The sequence below is a fragment of the Mytilus galloprovincialis genome, chromosome 10 (assembly GCF_965363235.1).
Source record: "Mytilus galloprovincialis chromosome 10, xbMytGall1.hap1.1, whole genome shotgun sequence".
NCBI lineage: Eukaryota > Metazoa > Mollusca > Bivalvia > Mytilida > Mytilidae > Mytilus > Mytilus galloprovincialis.
In genome coordinates this window covers 40663853-40687454 of record NC_134847.1, presented here as the reverse complement: position 1 = coordinate 40687454, position 23602 = coordinate 40663853, and the positions used below count along the sequence as shown (strand labels likewise).

The 23602-nt window shown below is 30.5% G+C and overlaps 1 protein-coding gene across 8 annotated transcripts in view; it reads left to right on the top strand.

The window, feature by feature from the left end:
* Positions 1-23602, top strand: part of LOC143047565 (anoctamin-2-like) — a 74853-nt gene that overhangs the window by 4283 nt on the left and 46968 nt on the right. For 2 of the 8 annotated variants that reach the window (XM_076220648.1, XM_076220645.1), the window contains exons 2-8: positions 12954-13109; positions 15436-15551; positions 16925-16948; positions 19250-19411; positions 19996-20100; positions 22678-22722; positions 23278-23310. In XM_076220648.1, the coding sequence (XP_076076763.1) occupies positions 12998-13109; positions 15436-15551; positions 16925-16948; positions 19250-19411; positions 19996-20100; positions 22678-22722; positions 23278-23310 (597 nt within the window). In that variant the 5' untranslated portion in view covers positions 12954-12997. Of the gene's footprint in view, positions 1-8784; positions 8807-12953; positions 13110-15435; positions 15552-16924; positions 16949-19249; positions 19412-19995; positions 20101-22677; positions 22723-23277; positions 23311-23602 lie in introns of all 8 variants that reach the window. The other 6 variants (XM_076220651.1, XM_076220650.1, XM_076220647.1 and 3 more) reach the window with 5 other exon arrangements.

Below are 23602 nucleotides of genomic sequence, written 5' to 3'. Positions count from 1 at the left end.
CATCTCATAATTGATGATCAAGATATGAATTGGTGAACACAGGAATTGTTTCTTGTGAGTTATGCATCAAATTAGACTTGAAATAAGCTTGATTTTTAACCAATTAAACACTTCCTTTCATTAAACATTGTCATGCAGAATGTGTGCTTTTGTAGATTTTATACTATAAAATGAATAGGAAAAAGGCGGTCCCTGCATAACCAGAAAACTGGGGTGTACACTGAATACAGGGAATACCCCACATTTCTTGACTTATCTTACCTGTTGAATTCAATATAGAAAAATTATATCAAGAAATAAAATAAAATAATTTATAAAATTGAGAATGGAAATGGCGAATGTGTCAAAGAGACAACAACCCGACCAAATAAAAAACAACAGCAGAGGGTCACCAACAGGTCTTCAATGTAGCGTGAAATTCCCGCACCCGGAGGCGTCCTTCAGCTGGCCCCTAAACAAATATATACTAGTCCAGTGATAATGAACGCCATACTAATTTCCAAATTGTACACAAGAAACTAAAATTAAAATAATATAAGACTAACAAAGGCCAGAGGCTCCTGACTTGGGACAGGCGCAAAAATGCGGCAGGGTTAAACATGTTTGTGAGATCTCAACCCTCCCCCTATACCTCTAACCAATGTAGAAAAGTAAACGCATAACAATACGCACATTAAAATTCAGTTCAAGAGAAGTCCAAGTCTGATGTCAGAAGATGTAACCAAAGAAAATAAACAAATTGACAATAATACATAAATAACAACAGACTACTAGCAGTTAATTTGCCTACCTACCTACCCATACCCTGATAACCTTGGTTGGGGAGGGGAAACAAAGATATTTTTAATGTTGACCCTATGAGCATCACTGATGCGTCTTATGTAGACGAAAAACGTGCCTGGCGTATGAAATAATTATAAGCCTGGTACCTTTGATAGTTAATTTCATAAACACATACAGTTAGCCATCAGTAAACATTAAAAAAACTAAGTTCTGTACAATGCATGTCACATGTACATCATGTACATAGGTAAAACTTATTGAAGAAGTTTTCTTTTGAAATCAAGATTTATTCTAACTCCAATAGTTGACTCTTTTTATATACATGTATTTGATACTGCCTACTAACAGTACTAACTTATTGCTATTGTATATTTTCATCTAAAATCTTCATAAAATGGACATTATTATATGTATTATTTTATTGCTTTCTATGTCACTGTTACAACGGTAATTTTATTCATTTCATGCATAAATATCATTCATTATAATCAGGATAATGTCAAATGTACAGGTACTTGTTTTTGAAATACTCTGATGATTAATTTATGATTAGGAGTCTTTTATTGGTTTATAGATGTTGATTAATGTTGAAATTTTAACAATAAAATAAAACTGTTTACAATTAGAAATACATACAGCACCCTTTCTATGCGTTTATAATATGTTTAAATTGTAATTCAATATATTTAGGAAAAAAGTGCTTATGGTTTCTAAAGGCAAAAATCCATTTTTTTTTTATAAATTCAGAGGTTCCAAAGGTTTCTTGGACCCTAATGGTAGTTTAGTCCAGTAATTGCTCAACCATTACAGGTCCAGTCAGTGTTTTGGCAGTGTTTTACATTATGAGTATTAAAGGGAAAATTCGCGATTTTTTTCTTATGGTTTAAATATGTTCATAATGACATAATATATATATTCACAAAGTTTTATCGCTAAATGTGCAGTAATAAAGGAGAAATTCAATAATTAATGAAAAAATATTAACTACTTCCTGTAGGTTGTGACGTTTTCTCCTGGTTTTTGCATGCCGGGATTTAAAATACAATCATTAAAAGTCTTGGTTTTTAATCATATTTTAACGTAATCGTAAGCGCGCCGATGACTTATGCTTTATCTAATAACCAGCCGATAATAAGAAGATAAAACGCACAGACGTGCAATTGTACACATTCATGAGATAAATTTTCTATGTTAAACGTAAATATTCGAATTATTTTTTTTAGACAACACAAAAAGTTATAAAATTATTTTGAATTAATGCATTTTCGGACTGATAAGGTGAACAAATTAAAGTACAATAATCTGTAAAGACAATATGTTGGTGTACTCTTATTGACCTTTTACTATCTCTGCTATGACTAGGTTTATACGATGTGTGTATTCACGGTTCTGTGGCAATACTCGTAGATGGCTTGTTTAAAGGTAAATTGTTATTTGCACTTCGGTATTTAACCACGCCTCTAGGGCACACCTTGCCAGGTGTGACTGTCTATTCGGATCAGTGGATTATAAAACAAGGGAGCATTTTTAATACACACATTAAAAATACAGGTGACAAATAAAAATAGATCGCCGTGGAATTATTTAATTATATTTGGTGCTATTATTTATTTGAATTCAAATAAATTAATTTAATAAGAAATAAACAGTTTTCGGTTAAAAACGGGAAACTTAATTCATGTGTCAGAATAAAATGATATACACCTCTTGTCCTTGATTTAAGTCTCATAAAAAAAGGGGAACTTAGAAATTAGAAATAGCTTTACCAAATCATTTTGATTGTCTTTATTAGGCAAAAAAAATGTACGAGAACACTTACATTTAGACTTTTGAAACCCATGTATTAATTAATATCTGAAACTATCTGAAGGTAACTCTACCGAAGCGGAATATAATTGTACGAATAAAGAAAAAAAAAATGTTTTTAAAACTTTGCACATTTATAATTAATTATTTTTATCTATTGTTCATTTAATTATACTTAATTAGTACCTTAAATATGTCTACCGCTCTGCATTAAATCTTGGTGTGGTAGGATGGGATTATTACATATAGATTATATTATTTGGATGAGGATTTGAGCTAGTCTATAAAAACACATTAATTAGTTAACATACATTCGACACCAAAGGATATTAACTTTGCTAATTCAATTAACTTTCACTCACATATATTTCTCTCATGATTTGTGCGTGCTTGTTTCTATAGGACAGTGTATATATTGTCCCAAAATTAATCATAAAATCGTAACTAAAAATGTCTTGTTCGGAGGTTGATAGTAAAAAAAAAAAAGAGGTTGATAGTACTAACAGTGGTTCCAGTCCGGTCAAGAGAGGCAGATTTTGACGAGTATGGTCAATTTGGGTACGCACTAGAGCCAGAGTATACCGAAGAAGAGCTCCATAAAATGGAAGCTGCAGAAAGTTCCCGAAATCAAGATATCCTTAGCAACCCTCGCCTTTGTAGGATTTAATAATGTCCCCAATGAAAAAGTGTCCACCGGACATTATTTCCTAGTAAATACGGTCTCGGGACAATATTTACTTATTTATATGTGTCCTGGACACATTTTTCTATGAAAAACTGTCCTCAGGTATGAGAAAGTGTCCCTGAAAGTGGACATAATTAAATACTATACTTCAGTGATAAGATGTCCACTTGGACATTTTTTCACATGACATTTTTGTCCTCCTGGACTTTTTTTTTATATATATGATTAAATAACATTCATTGTTAAGTTATATTACTGACTGTATTCTAATCTATACTTGCTTATTTTTAATACACTAATTTTGTTACTTTGACAGGAATTACTTCAGTTATCTCATTGGCATTCATACCATGCTGATGTTCTTATAATATATATATATATATATCCACTTTCATCATGACATATGACTAAAACAGCATCTAGCTTGTCACAGTGTACCACTAGTTTTTCCACATTTTCTTTTGCCTTCTTGTCATGGTACATATAGTACAGTTCTTCAAATTTAATTTTAAACTTTTCACATTTCCTTCTTATAGTTATGTTCTTCTTTCATTTAGATTTGTATTATAAGGATATTTCTTATAACTTATATAGTTGTAAATTTTTCTGTATTCCTTTCCATCCATTTTTTATTTTGTTTATATTAATCAATTTCTAATTAAACTTTTTTATTTTATTAAAATTCAAGCATAATAAAACATTATAATGACCATTGTACTACTTCCCTTGGAGGACACAATTTGTTAATAATAGTAGGATTTAAAAATGTCCTCTATTTCATAACATTCTGTAGTCACGTGGACACTATTTCATAGATATTGCTATTACAATATGTCCATTTATAGGGGACAATAAGCAATGGCAATGGACATTATTGAATACCTAAATTCTAGGAAAAAGTGTCCATGTGGACACAATTTCCCAGGACACTATTTTGCCTTACACCAGTTTAACACAGCCGGATTGGTGTTCGTGTACTAAATGCATAGTTATACCGTTATTGACGGAATGTCTTTGTTGCCCCGAATTTACTCTCTTTGATGGTAATATTGAATTGGGTGAATGCATTAGTGACAATATCGATTTCAGAACAGTTTGTCTGAACCCGGTTGTTCTTTAAACAAGCTATATAAGTTTTCCGAGGTACAAGCGCCATAGAGGGAGAGCTCCAGACGTACTAACTCACAGCCATGTTCACATTTAGTTGAATTATACAATATACTTTTACTTTTGTTCACTGTTGAAGGCCATACTGTGACTTATATAGCTGCTTAAGTCCACTTCATTTTGGGTAAGTGTCTCCCAAGTAAACAAACCACAACTTCTTATTTAATCAAATGACTTATCTTTTTGCGAAAGTTTGGTATGCAAAAGTGCAAAGTTATAAATGGGTGTCTTGCAATATCGAAGTGATAATCTATTTGTCAGATCTCTTATATCTTTTGACGAAGGCAAACCATCATGGTATATTCTGCATTTGTATAGACCGAAGTGTACTAAATGATATTCATATTATACATGTTAAATGAATGAACAAATATTAAACCTATCTTTTTATTGTTTTCCGCCCATGTCTGCTCATCGCCAGAAATAAAGTTTGTCGCACGAAAAAATGGTATTAATTCCAGAGTCAAAATTTAAAGAACTTATTTTCCATGTTTTCTGGTATTGTACGAAAGAGAATTGACCTAACAAAAGAATTGCTATCTTAGGCTGTTAGTAACACATGTAGAGCAGTGGGTCGTTGTTGGACATATAAATCTTAGAAAGTGTATCATCTGTTAAATTTGCAGGTCACTGAAAGGGGAAGTCCCATACGGAAGTAGGTGTTGACGATATTTTTTTTTTATCCAGTGACACATATTACATGCGTATTCTTGAACGTTTGATACATCATTTACTCTCAAATTGCAAAAACGAAAACTTCCAATTGTATTTATAGTATTTGTATTTTTATCCATCTGATGAGTTAAGCCTTTTTCAACTGATTTGTATAGTTCGTTCTTCTTCTTCTTTTTTTGGTATACAATAGTCTATCGAATTCGTTGATTACATACTGTTGGCATACGTGGACTAGTCTATTTACAAAACTTTTACCCCAATTTACACAAAATGTATGTTTCTTTCTTATGTTCAATGTATACATGTAGATAATTTAAATTGCGCTATAGTTCCGTAACTTTCTATCCAGGCGTATAACGAATCGTCGTCAAATGCGTACATTTTTTAAATCAATATTTCTGGTATGTTCCAATCTGTCCTTTACTATTGACAACGAGTTTATATTACATTTTCCTAAATTAACCCTTAGAAAAAATATGTAAATAGATTTTTATTTCTTCAAATCTTTTTTTTTATGTATTATTTATATTTTTATAAATAATATTCTTTACACCAGAAATGTTATTTATAAACAAGCGTATGAGTTAAGTAATGACTAGTATATTATATCACTTTCGGACACGCAAGACAGAGATGTAGATGTATATTATAAACCTGATAGTTCAAAATGGAAAGTTATAAGTTATCGACCGTGTACACCGATCAATACCTACATAAGTGAAACGATACATGAACTTGCAAGCCCGACAGGAAATCGCTTGAATACCTGGACGTGTCACCTCACACCCCTCACAATACCTTTGGGAGTAATACCTTAAGCCATGCTGGTGATCAGATGAGGGAAGATCCGAATTTATTTGAATAAAGTTTATTACTTTAAAGAATTATGAACGAATTACATTTTCGAAAACAATTTTCACGGAACACTTATTTATGATTTGAACTTTGACTTTTTAATTAAGTCCAATATTAACAGTTTAAAAATAACAGACTATGGTTATTTAAAAAAAAAAATAAGAACATTTTCCGTATCAAGTTAGTTAGTCAGATAAAACAACCGTACGATTGACAAGATATCGACACGCAATTACGACTACATCGGTTACTGTAGTTTTGGTCCTTTGTGGTTTATAGACATATCGTGATTTTTGATCGTAGAAGATGACAAAATGGCGGAACGCAGAGAATTGATACTCAAAATTTAAAATCGATGGTGATCTCTTATCTAGCGGAATAAAACTTTAATATCTATAAATTTGAGAATTTTTATACAGAATGGACATAATATCAATTTTTGATTTTTTTGCGAAGTTTCCCTTTAAAAAATTCTTGCATCTTCACTGGTTATTTGGTCCAGTAGCTGATGACATAACTGGACCAAACAATTTGTGCTGGACATTGCCACATGTCTGACAGACCCTCGGATATACTTCTCTTCCAATAGGCTAGTAAATTTTTACTCTTATTAGGAAAAAAATGTATCTGTACTTGTTTAGTTGTTCCCATCAAACATAAATGAGGTTTAAAATTGATTCTTGCATCAAATTTGGATTTCACAGCTTTCTATTTAAGTCTTCTTCCTTCAAGAGACCTTCAACAGAAAATGAATTGATACTAAGCAGATATAGATATTATATAGTTATATTGTGAACACTAATATAAGTCCATCTTAATTTAATCCAAATCAGTTTATCTTAAAATATTGATTAATCAGTGTAAGAAACATGTATTTGATGAATTTAATGAATGATTTTTTTATGGTAATGGGGTTTTTGAAAGTAGTTACTTATATCAATGTAGGTATATCTGTAACAATATAAAAATTTCTTTGTTTACATTAAGTATTAATTTAAATTCAAATGGACGTCTTGTATGTAAATATATTCTGTGTTTTATGATGGGTAGTGGGTTGGAACATTTAAAAGCAAGGTGACTAAAGATGAAAGACATAGTACTTAATGGAAGAATAGACTCTTTCCACACTTATTGTCTTTTATACTAGTTTAAATGGCAGATATTGGTGTGATTTGTACTGATTTTCTTTCATGAAATGATTGCATCAGATTACAAACAAACAAACATAATTTTAGTAAAAAAAAATGTATGGTGTAATGTTTTTTGAAGGTTTTTTCACTTTCCAATTTTTTATCGTTCTGGTACCAGAAAATATGAAGACCTCCTTAAAAAAACTCCATGATGTTAAAGATGTATGGTACATGCCAAAGAGTCTGGTGTTTTCTTTAAATTTTAAGTACTTAACAGTAATTAAGGTTCTTGCCACATTCAGAGTTTGAATTCACAACCTAAATGGTGACAGAATAGTGATGCTATAAATGAAGTAGTTAGAAATAAGACCTCTCTACTAACAAGGCCCAAATTTATTAAAGAATACCATTCAATCACTATGTTTTTGTGACTTTACTATTCTAAGCTGGTTAAGAACAGATAATTATAAAAGTTTGTAATCATGCATCCCAGATAAATTATATCAATCTTTTGAAAAGCTCTAAGTTCAACAAAAGGAGAGTATGTCATTGTTAGTTAAAGCTGTCAAGTGTTTAATCAAATACATGTATATCTAATGAGACAAGGTGTCATTTACCCTCAGGCTTACATGTCACATTTAAATTGAGATACATGTAACATGATGTATATATATATATATTATATTGCATTTAAAAGGAGGGATACAGTCACTTGGTATTGTAGCTGACTGTGTAAGGGCTGTAAGGTCTGTCAAGGTCGTTAAAAACTTCCATTTGTTGTTGGTATTGTCTGTCTGTCTGTTTGGTCCTGTATGTCTGTTAGTAGGTCGGTTGGTGGTTTTGGTTGTCAGTCTGAAAAAAGTAGACATACAATTCTCAAACAGTTTTTGTGGGATATATTTGAGTCTGTCTGTTAACTAACATATCCAGTTCGTCTTCTTTTATCTCTGTCTGTCTGTCTGTTGATTGGTCTATCAGTCTGAAAAAAGTAGATATACAATCAGAAAGTAATTTTTTGTGGGATATACTTCCAATAATAAGCATTAATTATAAATATGGTACATGTACTTGTCCAAAGTATTCAAGATATGTAAATAAAGATATATATCTATATAATTCAAAATAAAAAAAACTTAACTGAAGTATACATTAAAAGACAAATAAAATTAAACATAGACCAACACATATATATATTTAATGTTGTGGAGTTTGACGTTTAATCATTATTTTACAGACTTTGAGCATAGATGTTTTTTAAAATTACTTAACTCACTTGTATTCTGTTCCGTCCTTTACATTTTGAAAAAGGCTCTAGTGCCCATTGACCTAACCTTATTTTGAAGTGTTATAATTATGTATGCTACATGCTTTTATCTTTATTGTAGTGAAATAAACATACATAAAATGTACACTTGCTGTATCATTTGTCTACAAAATATAAGTATTTGTTTATAGGGCAATAAATCTGGTATTTTATATATGGTAAATGTCACAAGACCTACATCATTGTACATCTATTAACAATTTGTACAGTAAATGAAGCTGAAAGGCATTTATTATGCGTTGTTATAATTTTTGGTAGGAATAGTTAAAAAAAATGAAGCTGGACTTCTAGATACACAGAGATTTTATTTTTATACCAGGAATACCAGCTTTTGTGATTCATAATTTTTTATAATCTAGGAATCTATTGGGATGGAAAAAGGTAGGTGAACTCTATTGATGTTTTTTTTTCTTCACTGATGCAAAAGTTCTAGGTACTATACTGTGAATTTTAAATGAATCCTTAGTGTAGAAAGGTCAAATTAAGATTAAGTGGAATTGAAAGTTTGATATCATTTATGTTCAAGCTTTTTTAAATGGGAGGAGGTACATTTTGTATGATATGTCACATGATATGAGAGCCATTTTTTAGCCTCTGAAAGAACAGAAAAAATAGAACATGTAGAATTGTTCAACCCTTTCAAAATAAAGCTGATTTTAGTGATGAATTGATAGGAAATGTAATCTAGACAGTAAAGTGTAGACAAGTCAGTCAATTGACATATTTGACCTGAAATATGCAAACAAACAAATATTTGTATATATAGTGATTTGTAAATTTCAAAATAAGATGGAGCAAAAACCCTTATAACCCTTTGAATGAAATTTGTCTATATTACGGTATGCATAATACAACTTGTAGTAACATATCTTTCAGTGTAAGTCTTTGTTTAGTAACCAAGTATTAATGGCAAAATCTCTTAACCAGGAAAATTTTGACAGTTTTTGTTTGCAATACATTGTATTGCATTAAATGTTTGGAACCTAAAAGTTAAAATAGAAATTTAGAAATGTGTGTAAACACTGACAATTGATGTCTTGATAAGATCTGAAGAATTTGTTTATGCGGATAGATTTATAATACATGTACTATAATTTCCAAATCTAAAAACGACTTAAGTATGACCATATCTCCTTTTCTAGAAACCATGATAACTCAGCTGCCTTTACAAATAAGTTGTTTTCACAGTGTAGTAGAAGAGCTTTAATTGCTATAACTGCAATGTATTTAATGCCATGCATATTCAAGCGTTACACGATCTTATAGTTCTTGAAGTTGATTGTTGTTGAGCATATAATGTTATATTTATGCTGAGTTCACACGTAATTCGAATTCGATTCGCATTAACTAATTCGAATTAGTTTAATTTGCATTCAAAACGTCTAACGTCAATTATAATTTGAATTACAATGCGCGTCAAATTCACTTTACTGTCCAAACAACGTTAACTTTTAATTCGTATTCACAAAAGTGTATTTTTAATGCGAATTGGATAATTCGAATTAGCCAATTCGAATCAATTCGAATTAAAAAAGAAGAGTGTGTGAACGCGATAAGCGAATTAGATTCAAATTGAATTCGAATGAAATGCCAGTGTGAACGAGGCATTTGATACATTTTGGACTGTTCATGTTAATTTAAAATTAGACGAACTTTTCAAACTAAAGTGAAACAATTAGACTTCTTCATTTAAAGGATGTACAAATGTTACGTTTCTATTGGACTAGCTTATCATCATTTACTCTGGATTGGACTAAATAGCATGTAGGTCTATAATTAGTATGAATAAATCTGCTTTAGACAATTTTGCTTTCCTATCAATCTTTACCATTTTGAAAATCTTGCACGATATGTGTTACTGTATGTATATATGTAGATTCCTCCGTTATTTGAAGCACCCCTCAAGAGTTGCGAGGGTACAGTGGAATCTGTGTACACTCCCAATCAGGATTAATGGAGATATGTCACTAACATATATTAACAATAATATTTACACATAGTCATACAATCCCCACCCTAACACAAAGGGAGTACTATAGCACCATGTAGTCTGTTATTATGGTATTCTTTTAAAACACATGCATAAAAGTTAAGATTTTTTTCCCAGTCTTTTGAAGACAGTGTGTAAAAGCAGTAAAGGAGTAAAGCCTTACCCTGTACATGTGTCTATAGGATCTGACAGGGGCGGATCCTAACATAGTGGAAGCTTTTCGATAAAAGGGTCATTTGAATGAAAAAGGAATCCAACTCAATTCTCTAACCGTATTGTTACCTACCGGTAATTAAAGTTTAAACTTTTTGAAGCCCACAAGACTCTTTAGTCTTTCCATAGTATTTGAGTTGGTCATTTTGTTGGACATTCTAATGAAATGCAATAAACTTTCAGAACATTACCAGTTATTGAAAAAACATATACTGCATTACTTGTAGTTATCAATAAATCAGTCATGAGGCTATACCATTAGAACTTGTATTTGCAAGTTTTGGTTAAACCCCGAAGTACACCGCTTTTTGATCAGTTTGGTGATGAGGAAAGTCACTGTATGGTTTCTCTTTATCAATGAATTTATGACCATATATTTGACAACGAGAAGCTGATGACTAGCAGATGCCTAGCCTTGTTTTACTTTTGTTACAAATACTTGAAATGGCATTAGGTAAAGAATGTATAATGAAGGTCAAAATATAAAGTGTGTTTACAATTTTTAATGTTTCCACATCTTTAATTGTAATTTCATTTCAATTGATCATGTTGATAGACCATTGTACTAGGGAAAATATAAAAAAATTAAAAATAAAATAAATTTTCAATTTATACAAATAATTTAACTCTGAAATCATTATGTGTGAATATTCAATGCATATGTATTTTGATAATAAAAATTCTTTCCTCTAAAACTAAGGTCATTGTCTTTTCTCAGTGAACTGTTATCAGATGTGAAACCACAACCTCAACTGTTTGGCAATTAAATCTGTCACAAGTTGATAAAATACTGTAGCTGTTACAGATCATACAAATTCAGTCCGGACTGAAGATTTTCGGGGTTTTTCTTAGCATTTAGCACACACTGCATTTTTAATGTGTTTTTATTACAAAAATTCAACATCTGTAAATGTTAAATAGATTGAGTGAGATTTAAGTAAAAATTTAAGTAGTTTTGACTATGATATTTCAATATATCAATATTGCTTTTATTTTGCGATCTCTTCAGGTTTGTATACATTATAATGTTAAGCCAATTACACCTGAAGCTTCCCCATGCACACCTTGTCAAATTTCTTATTTTATCATCCAGGTATCAATATAAATGTTTACCATGTTTACCTGGATCTTGACCTCTGACCTTGTACTCTCACACAAATATGTAGGAAATAATAGTAAAATTTACATTTTTTATGCAAGGGATATTTTTCTAGGTGACTTATTTAAGGTGAAAATAGGTTTGTGAAATATCATTTTCATGTCGAGTTTTTAAAGTAAGTTTTATATTTCATTCACACAAAAACACACCCTAAATGTATCTTCCTTAAATTTCCACAAACTGTCATAATGTAGCTGGTGTCCAGTGTCATGAAATATTAGGTTAATGTTATCAGTTGAAAAATGACCACAATTGTGTCCCAGAATGTTTGAAATTTTAATTAGCTAGTAGGTCATCAAGGACATATATATATATTAGCTTCACAGATTCCTCAAGATAACATGTATTGGTTGTTGAAAATATCAATATTCTTGCGATGAGACAATTATAATTTTTTATGTGAAATACGACAGCCTTAGGACAGAACTTTAATGATTTACATTATCCATTAACAACATATATACATGACATTAGCTAACTGTAAAATACCTTAAATTAAGTCTTGTGGAAAAAAAATAACAATCTGAATAGAAGTTTGGATAGTAAGAGCACTCATCCCTGTATCAAGAATAAAATTTAAATTCACGCTGTAAATTGATATAAAAGATTTTTACAAATCAAGGCCTTCGAGACATCCCATACATGTATAGCTTTAAATAAATTTCAGTAAGATTATCAGGTCTCAGATATAATGAAAGTTTGACAGAATGTAAATTGTAACAGTCCTTCCTCAATTGCATATATTGAGATATGCTATCGGTAGACCATTGCAATGAATGAATTTATTGAAATTATAAAACCAGTTGAAAAGCTTATGAAAATATTGAATTTTTGTTTGAATATTTTTTATCCAGTTTTAATCCTGTTCTTGAAACTATTCAGTGTTGAATAAATAATTTCATTTTCAAATATGCAATTATTAATAGTTTTTATTTTGCTGATAAACTAAAAAAAATCTTCAGTTAAATTGCATAATGTGTCTTCAGCCTTCCGCTTGATTGTAAGTTAATCCCCACATATACTATATAAACACAATTGTCAACACAACGCTTCACTTTCAATGTAATTCACTGTATGCAAATTGCATCATAAATATCTTCCTTATATAATCTACCTTTTGTAAATATTAGATTTGTCAGATATCCATATCTTTTATATTTTATCAGATAAACACACTTTATAACTGGACAAAATAGGCTAATTATAAAACATGGACAGTGGTACTGACCGACTCGTTGAGAGGCCTCCGTCAAGTCGGTTCTCCTACGCTCAGATGTCACGATTTCCAGATTATGTTGAATCGTACAATCCTACTATATCAGGTACATATGCCAGGGGCTTTGCTGTAAAGAGGTTTTTGTGTAGTACTTTGTAGTATTGGTGTATAATATAGCAAACTTTATTCTTGCAAGCATTGCTCCTGTGTTATGTTAAGAGTTTGAAAGCTTCAGCTACTAAACACTTACGAACTTAAAAAAAAAAATCTGTTGGCAAAATGTGTTTATTTTTGTATACAATATAGCAAACTTCTCTCCTGTGTTAAGATGGAGTTTGAAAGCGTCAGCTAAGTACTTACAAATTTCTTAATATTTTCTGTCAGCTAAAGGTGGGAAGTAAAAGTAAAAGACAAATTATTGAAAACTCTTAATGTAATGCTTTGAAAATAGGGTGTTTTGAAGCTTGTTGTTTTTGAATTTTTCAGTTGTTTTTAAAAGTTGATACTTTTATGAACTGATAAAAAAGCTTAGAAAAAGGGACACATGTGCTCACAGTGCTTTGATTTAATGCATTGTGTGATTAGTATTTTATTTTAACACTGGTACCTTCTGAACAGCTCAAAACTGATTTGTTTTAGAGTGGGATATTTATGTAGTATTTTTCTATCTTTCTGGAAATTTAATTTAATTCTTGTGTGGCTTACTTTTTAATGCTTTAACAACATCAACTAAACGCTATTAGAATTCATAAGGCTTTTCCTTTCTCATTACATGGTCTATTGCAAAATTGACAAGACCACAAAGCTAGGTGGCAGGGGCGGATCCAGCCATTTTCAAAAGAATGGGTTCCTGCCCCAGAAATAAGGGGGGTGGGTTCAACCATTTGTCCCCATTCAAATGCATTGATGGTCCAAAAAAGGGTGATTTCTCCCCTGTATCCGCCACTGAGTAGATTCAGATGTTGATGGTCTCAATTAACTTATTGCTTGGGTTTTCAGATGCCAGCTACAAGTTGATCTGCTTGGAGACTCTTTAAAGTGTTCACTTGAGATTTACCTTTAATCGATGATTTACTGAAATGTTTAATATCAAACCTATGTAATAAAACAGTTCAGTTTCATTTCCTGTTGTCAGGTGTAATATATGTATATTATTTACTTGTCAATAGAAGAATCATATGGATGTGTATTATATATTTTCAATTCATGCAATTCCCCTTCCAAAAACAAATATACAATATACAATATATATATACTTATATGATATTATAATTGAAATGCTGTATACAGTGATACATGGTATATATATTGTATTTATGTAAACCGTCATATTTAGGTCATGGAAACTACAAACTATTCAGTGTTCTTCAATAACATTTTCTATATCATTTATACATTTGTTTGTAAGGTTCATACAAGTATATTTTTCTGTTTATTATACTGTACTGGTCAGTTTAAACTTTCAGCTGGTCAGTTTAATCTGAATTTGATAAAGGGCCGTTTTTAATTAACAATAGTGATACATATAAAAATTATGAGATTTGGTTGGTTGTAAGTACTGAAATCAGTACATCTAAGGTAAAACATCTGTTCACATTACTATAACTTCAAGAAATTTTTATTTCAACACCATACATTTTTCCGACAATAATAATTGCCATTTTCAAGAAGTTGGGTTAAAACATGAATTGCTTATAGCCTATAATGACATTGATTACATTATTAATTTTTAAGTGATCTATTTTTAAGTATTTATTAACATTAAACATTACCATATTATACTAACATTACTAATGTTCACTAACTTACGATTATTAAAATAGTTTTCTGGTATTACATGATTATAATTCTTTGATTATTCTTTGAGTAAAGCAGAAAAGAAAAGCTGCTTTATTTCATACCAAATCCTACAAAAACAATATTATATGCTCTCTGGCTCTGGCCCTTTTGCTATATTGCAATCACCTTGTCCTGTCTGTATGTATGATCCAAACATTTAATCTAATGCTGAGCTCTTGATGCTTTTTTTGCTAAAACAAATGTTTTGCTTTAGGACTACAGCCGGTTTTATTGAAGTCTACTCTTAGAAGTCTATGAAACTTTCAACTGCAAAAGAGCTAAGAAATCTGAATCTGTTAATTTCCAACTTGAAATTTTTTCAATTCAAGTTTGTCTTGCACAATATGAATACATTCTGAAATTAATGAAATGATGCTTAATTTAATGTACCAGTAAATAATATTTAAATGAGAGGTTGCTCTTGGAAATTTCATCAGAAATTGAGAAATTACAAAGATACAAGTTACAACTTGACAATTTTCAAATTAAGAATTTTGAAATTACACAGTTACAAGTTACAAATTGACAATTTTAGAATTAAGAATTTTGACCCCGTTGGCTTTCCATACATTTGATCTCTCTGTTCTTTTTAGATATAAATTTAGATGAGACAGCACCAAATGGTATAGAAGATGAAGTTAAACCAACAGCAGACACAGCGGTCAAAGTTTCAGGAGGCAATGCTGATGTACAAGATAAAAGTGCACAGGTTGGTTACACTTTTATTGTTAGTTCAATTAAACTTAATCTGAAATAAACTCTAGAATTCAAAAGTGAAATTGAGAATGGAAATGGGGAATATGTCAAGGAGCAGAAGGCCACCAATTGGTCTTCAACGCAGTGAGAAAATCCTGCACCAGCCTCCAGGGGGTTGCCCCTAAATAAAATTGTGTACTTACTAAGTTCAGTGAAAATGGATGTTACACTAAACCCCATACCATATAGATGAACTAAAATTAAAAAAACATACAAGACTAACAAAAGCCAGAGACTTCTGACAAAAATGTGACACACATAAATGAGTAAAATAAAGCATCAACATAATTAGAGACAACCTGAATTTACTAGATACATATACATGTACTTATAAAATGAGATTAGGGATGAAGGTCATTATGATGACAAGTTGACAACCCTAACAACATGAAAGAAAACTAACTAAATCTCAATATCTACAAAATTCATAAGATTTGAAATTTACATGAATCATCACTCAAATGTGTCTGAATGTTTTGATGCTTTGATTGAAGCTGCAGAAATAAACAACATGGCTGCTGTATTTAAAAATAGCATGCATATATATGGCATTGATTAATGGAGAAAAAAAAGTTTGTTGATTAAACGTTTCATTGTGAATTCTTTTCAGTGACATTAGTTTCCTGTATATTATTTTTCGTTCTTTATCCTTTCTTTCAAATTAAAAAAAAATGTGTTGCCTACCATATTTATTTTATTTATTGTATGACTATGTTTTTAAGCAGGGTATTTATGGTTTAAAGGACAATGATAAAACTACAACCTTGATAATTGATAGGGCATTACAACCAATTGCATTGAGTGTGTAGATAAAGATAATATTTTTGGTAAGCTTGCTTGCAACCATGAAGTAACTATTAGGTAAGAAATACTACCATCCTTTCGAAGTAGCCTAGTCCTACAAACAGATATATTGGTTATCTTTTGGGTTAGTCTACGCTTAAAGGAGGGTAAAATTGAAAATGGAAATGGGGAATGTGTCAAAGAGACAACAATCCGACCATAGAGCAGAACAGTTGTTTACCTCACCTAGTAATGACTTCATGGTTCAGCTAGCAAGCAGGCTAACCAAAGATACTACGCTTACCTACACACTCAATGCAACTGGCTGTAATTTGTTTGTTTGTTTGTGTCTTGTTGACAGCTAGTTTGCCTGCTTTGTTTTGTATTTGTATTCTGTTATTTACCAGTTTTTAAGTTGTTAGTTTGTTTACCATTTTAAAATGTTTAAGACAATGAATACTTCTTAGTTAGAAGTATCCGGTGTCATATTTTCAATGGAAAGAGAAAATTGTGTTTTGAATGCCTTTATTTTATCTCTGGCAGGGGAAAAAAGAAAAAGGGGAACAGGTAAAAAATGTGTGGCATAGATCAGTGCATTGTGAAACTTGTATGATTGATAGTGTTTCTTGTTTTAACTGTATACTAATAAGACATCTTGGTTAGATCTGCACTATCATATATCAAGAAAAGAGAATGGTCACTGTGGGTTGGGATCAGTTCTGTAAATTTAATGAACCCCTGTACCTGTTATGTCTATCTGTGTACACATGTCCTAAAAAGATTGTGCTTAAGTGAGAAAGAATGGTTACAGTGGGTTTGGATACAGGTCTGTAAATTAAACAAACTCCTGCATCTGTTATGTCTAGCTATGTATTAACACACATGGCCCATAAAGTGTGTGCTTGAGTGAAAAGGGAATGCAAATCTGTAGATTGTACTGCTGGTTATTAAAAATAATGTGAACCAAATGAAAGTTTCCCACAGAGTCATTTATTGGTCAATCTTTTTAAACTATTGATACACAAAGACAACAACATCCTAGATTACTGCAAGGAAATTTATTATTCTGGTCTACATATTTCACCACTTACGGTAACCTCTTCAGGACAACTTTATGATAGGAAACAAATACTGAAGAACATAAAATGCAGTGCATATGGGGTTACTACCACTCAAGATCCAAACAAGCCCACCACAGTAATCTAGGTTGTTGTCTTTGTGTATCATTATTTTCCCGAGGTTTTAAGATGACTGCAGCATACTAACAGCTATCCATCATAATTACTCTACCAGCTAATGTACCATTGAAAGGTGTTGATTAACTAGACACATTTTTAAACTATTGTCAGCTCTATTGTCCTATTGAATAAATACAATAGCTATTCTCATGATTGTTCTGTGTTCAGTTTATTCATTTTTAGCATTGTTCCTATTGAAACTTTGTATTTTTTTTAGTTTGTTTAGTTAAAGAACACATTTAAAAATGCCTTAAATTATTACACATTGTCATTTATCATTGTCAAACACACTAAAAAAAGTTCAATAGGAATGTTGAAAATTTTGCCAGAATCAACTTTTTATGATTAAATCAGTGTTTATATTGAACAGATTGGAAATTTATTGTTGATATTGAAAAAAATACAACATGACATGTAGTTTTGTGAGTTGAAACACATATTTTTCCATTTATTTAGATAATAATTTTATTACTCAGCTAGATTACTCTATAAGCAATGGATTTCTCTTAGAAGAAATTTAATGGCCTTGGTGAACATGGTATATAAACTACACAGAGAACAATAGATATTGATGTTACTCAATGGGCCAATAGAACTGGCAAAAGTTTAAATAGATTGACCAATAGGAGATGTCTCTGTGGAAAAGTTTCTTTGGATTGTAATAAATTGCTAAAAACTTGCTAGGAAATTGATTCTAAGATTTTGGTTGTATTTGTGATAAATGCACAACTAATATCTCTATAATGTTAAAATTAATTAAAATGTTCAGTTCTTTATAAAATTTTCATACAGGAACTTATTATTAGCAGCTAAATTAATATGCTAATGGTGTAAAGTGATAGTAATAATTAAATTTTGATATCTGAATTTTAATGAATCTATTTTGCATGTTTATTTTAGATGTAAGATTAAATTTGATAATCCAGTTTGCATAAAATAGAAATTTATTTATGATATTACATGTATATTGAATATGATGATCTGGATTGCATGCAGGGTGTAATATAATTTTCTTGAAGATTTTTGTGTAGGACCAGTAATGTCTTAAGCTTATAAGCATCATGTGTTTTGATGTCATATTTACTAAAACTTAGCATACCCTCTTTAAAATCCATGATGGAATTGCTCTGCTTGCATCATTGCCTGCATGCTGGTATATATTTGATAGAAAACAATGTACCAAGAAATAATATAGAAGAAGAAGTGGGTTAAATAAAAGATTATATTGTAATTTTGGTATGAAAGGTTATTTGAAGGGACTGAAAAAAGATAGTTATCATTTTATGGTATGATTTCCATATAGCTAATTATTTGACAAAGACCTAAAACACAAATATGAAAATGCATATTTGGACAAAACCCTGTAATCAAATATCTATGAAAATACAATTGATTCTCAATCCCTGAAAAATGGGTACCCACAAAAAATAGATAGGTCCATATTAGTCGACAGTGTTGTATTGGTACTCCTACAATAATTTAGGGCAGTTTTTAGCTTCTATATCTTAATGCTTTGCTGACTTATATACACATATGTATACTTGTCAATATATATATTAAGAACAAGCAATTTTTTTCCAAATTAGTTTATCTAGTTCTTGAAAATGATAATATTTTGAACTAATTTCAGGGCAGAAATATGTACTTCAAGGATGGAAAAAGAAGGATAGACTATGTCTTGGCTTGGGAATTAGATGACGATGATGATAAACATAAGAATAGAAACATCAAGGCTAGAGAAATCTTTGAGAAAAATCTGAGAGAGGAAGGTCTACAGTTAGAAGAAGATCTGGTTTGTATAGATTAACATTACTCTGCTATTTTTTCTCATAAGTGTGTACCAGTTACTTGCTTTAATCATTTGTTAATTATATTTATATCTATGCCATTAAGATATGTATTGACTTGGTCTTTAAGTTTCTAGAATATGTTTTACAATCCTGGTAGTTTATATGCTAATGACTGACTGACTGCTTCCAGTTTAAATAATAATTGCCATGTGAAATAGCACTTGCGTAGGACAAACTGTATCCCCAACTGCTGTTACCATAGAACAATCAGGAATATTCTCCTGACTTTCTATATATATGTTTTTTTCTTGGTACAATTTCCGATCTGAAAAATGACAGAACTATGTGAACATACAGAAAACATCCCCTTTATCAGAAACCTACTTCAGGCTAAATATTTGCCTAGTATTCACATTTGAGATCTAAAGCCCCACCCCCCAGCTGAACAAAAATCTTAGATCTATCCCTGTTTATATATGATATTAACAAACATATCAACTATTACGAAGTACAGTAAATCAGTTTATTAGTTAATCTTGTTTCTTATTTACGAACTATCTCAATATTATTACATATGTTTTTTCAGACTGTTTCTAAAGATGAAGAAGCAGATTTTATGAAAGTCCATGCTCCATATGAAGTCCTAACTAGATACGCTGAGATTCTAAAACTGAAAATGCCTGTTAAGAAGGTATTTACATGTATATTTTTTTTTTTAAAGAGTATGAACTTTAAACAAATAATATGAATGACAATTAAAAAAAGTTATAAAATCAATATTTTGATGCATGGCATTGAAGTGAGACAATTTAACATTATAAACCGAACAATATGAAAACTAGATGATTTTCTTTGATTGCCAATGAGACAACTCTCAATTAGAGATAAAATGATGTAGAAGTTAGCAATAATAAGTCGCATTACAACCTTTAACAATGAGCAAAACCCATACCGCATAGCAAGCCATATATGACTCCAAAACAAAAAAAATAAAATAATTTGAACCAAAATACTAACAACCTTTCCATGCTTATGTACAAAAAAATAAACAAAAGACAAATATGATTTACAGCTACAAACGACTTTCACAGAACAATAGGCTCCTAACTTGTGACGGGCACATACAGAAGGGGATGTATTCACTGCAGACAAAACTATTCAGTGTCATCAAATGGCATTTGGAAAAAATTCAATTTGATATGAGAGATTTTTGTTCTTGATTTCATCGTACAGTTTGTTGAAAGTTTTGCTTCTTTGCATATAGTATATTACAAGTGAGAGGTTTAGCTAGCTATAAAACCGTGTTTAATCCACCATTTCCTACATTAGGAGATGCCTAGTCAGGATATGGCAGTTGTTATCCATTTGTTTGATGTGTTTGAGCTTTTTGATTTTCCCATTTGATTAGGGACTTTCAGTTCTGAATTTCCTCAGAATTTTCTTCAGAATTTTCCTCTGAATTCAGTTTTCTTGTGATTTTACTTTACTTAACAAAATTTGTATGATTTACCAACAGTCTTTCAAGAATATGCAGTCATCATGGTCATATCAGGTTTGTCACACACATACGTATCAGTCAAGAAACAGATTTCTGCAAAAGACTGATATAGATATATATTTTTGTCACATACATGTATTGGCTTTTACACTAGATTTTATAGAAAGTACAATTATGATTCAATATACACATAGGAGTCGCTTCTAAAGCATTTTAATGATGTATTGCGCAATAGCTTTTTTTTTACATTCTGTGGTTTTATTATTTTCATGGACTAGCAGTCAGGAAATTAAAGTACTTAACAAAGCATTTTTATTTTTTTTACATGCTTTTTTATAAGACAGTTAGAAGTAACAGAACTTAGATATAAGATAAAGGTGCCGCGCTCTGTGTCCTCATTTTTCTCTATCGATTTAATCAATCTTTAATTTGGTGGGAATCAATACTCTCTAGATTTTTCATACATTTAACATTGACACTTTCTTATCCTTCAAAATCTATGAAAAAATAACAAGGATTTTATAAAATGAATTTTCGAAATTTATGAAATAAAATTATGAAAAGAAAATAATGGTTTGCTGGCAAATTTTTATAATCACTACATGGATAAGGCTAGATGGATTCCAAATATCTGACAAAAAGTTAAGAACAAAGGTATTGAACATCTTTAAAGATTTTGTTCTTCAAATATTGAAAATTAACCATCATGAACTAAAATGAAACCACAGTTTTTGATAAGAAATGTAATAAAGTTCTATAAAAAGAATGAATCAATTATTCACATATAACAACATTAATATTAATGCATACATGTATCTGCCAAAGCGTAACTAACTACAGAAATTTTTATATTCACAACTAACAATTTTCATTTTAATCTAACATGGAAAGCTGGGAAATTTGGAGGTTGGTTGTAAGATTTTTTATGTCTTCAGATTTTAATTAAAATCATTAATCATCAAAAATAATCAGCTTATTTGAAAGATGCCAAATTTAACTAAAAATAACACCATGATTGTTGTAAAATCATTTGAAATTTTTGTTCTGTCATATGACATGTACTTTCTCTTTAAAACAAGCTGATTATTTTCACATTATCACTCTATATATAGATGTCAGTGTTAGGTTTAAGGAAGTATTAGTTTGTTTGCTGAGTTTGTAACTTCAAAAGAAAACAGGAAGTAATAAACAAAAAAAATATAACAATGCAAATTGTCCTAATTTTGGAACGATATATTACACTGTCATTTGTATAACAAACAAATTTGTTTGTTTTCCAATGAAAACTTTGCCTTTTATATTTATTTTGAATGTTCAAACTGGCATATTTAATAGCTTTTGCAATTACACACTGCACCTTCAAATGTTTATGCAATGGAAGATTTGAAAGGTGTACACAGATGATCTAAAAATAGATATCATCTAAACCAAACAAATAGTTTTCATAATTTTCAGCAAACAAACAAATGCTCATTTAAGTTGGTCAGCATTGCTCTTTCCCAGTGCCTCAACTATGTTAAATTTACCTCAAGTTAGAAATAAAAAATGCACTTTAACAAGTATAGGTATAAAATTATGATTGCATAGTCTGCTTGGATTTGTTTTAACAAAATAAAGGCAAAATTTGGAAATAAGTTCTCTCATTCGTTACTTGTACTTTAGCAAAGAGCAGTGCTGAACGTTTTTGTTGTATTATTCATAGTAACTATATTAAACTATTTAAGGGATTATGGATATATTTTTTTTATGTTTTAACTAATTTATCGACAGAACTTGGTACTCGACAAAATACAGATGAAGTATTCACAGTTAGAGGTATAGAGTAATGTGCTGTTGATGTGTTAAATGTTGGGGCAAGGTGGAAAAAGTGGCATGAAAATAGGAATAGTAGCATCTGTCTCTTAAAGTATCATAAAGGGGTCTAATTATAGATTTTCTTAACAAGTTGTCAGTAAATTGGTTGTATGGCATGTTATCATGGAAATATTAAAGTTAAGATAACAGATTTGTAATTTATCAGAGGTTCACCAGTTAACAAATTGAAACACATGCTAACACTTGTAGAAGATAAACATTAAAAAGTAGATTCTAGACAGAAACTCTGCATTTGAGTTATGAAATTTAAAAAGAAAAATTCATTAGGCCAGCAGACTTAAAAGCCTCGCTTTGTGTTTATACAATGATAAAAACAAATGAATATTACCAGATTTGTGTTAGCTTTAATGTATATCTTTATGGATGTTTTATTCAGAAAGGTCAAAATGTAAGTGATAGTGATTTCTAACATGTTTAATCGACTTAGTTATACAAATAAAGTGTTTGTGTGTGAATATAATAGTTAATATTTGCTTGTGGTATTTCTTATGTCAGACGATATTTGGTCCTTCTACGTATTGGAGTATAGTGAGTACTACACTGAAACTGAAGTGGTTCACAAAAAGCAATATTACCCATTCACTGAACCACTGAACCCTTTGTCATTATTAATCTTTTAATCCCCAAACAGTCTTTGTATCTGAAATTCATTTAATGATAAGTTTGGTAAATTAATTCCATGTCACATTAATTAAATCAAGCATCACTCCATTCCTAATGATATTTTCAAATATTTTTAACCTAAAGTACACTCTATCACAAACATTGCAGTGACAACAGTAATAATACAATAGTGTGTCATGACATTTATTGAAAAAGC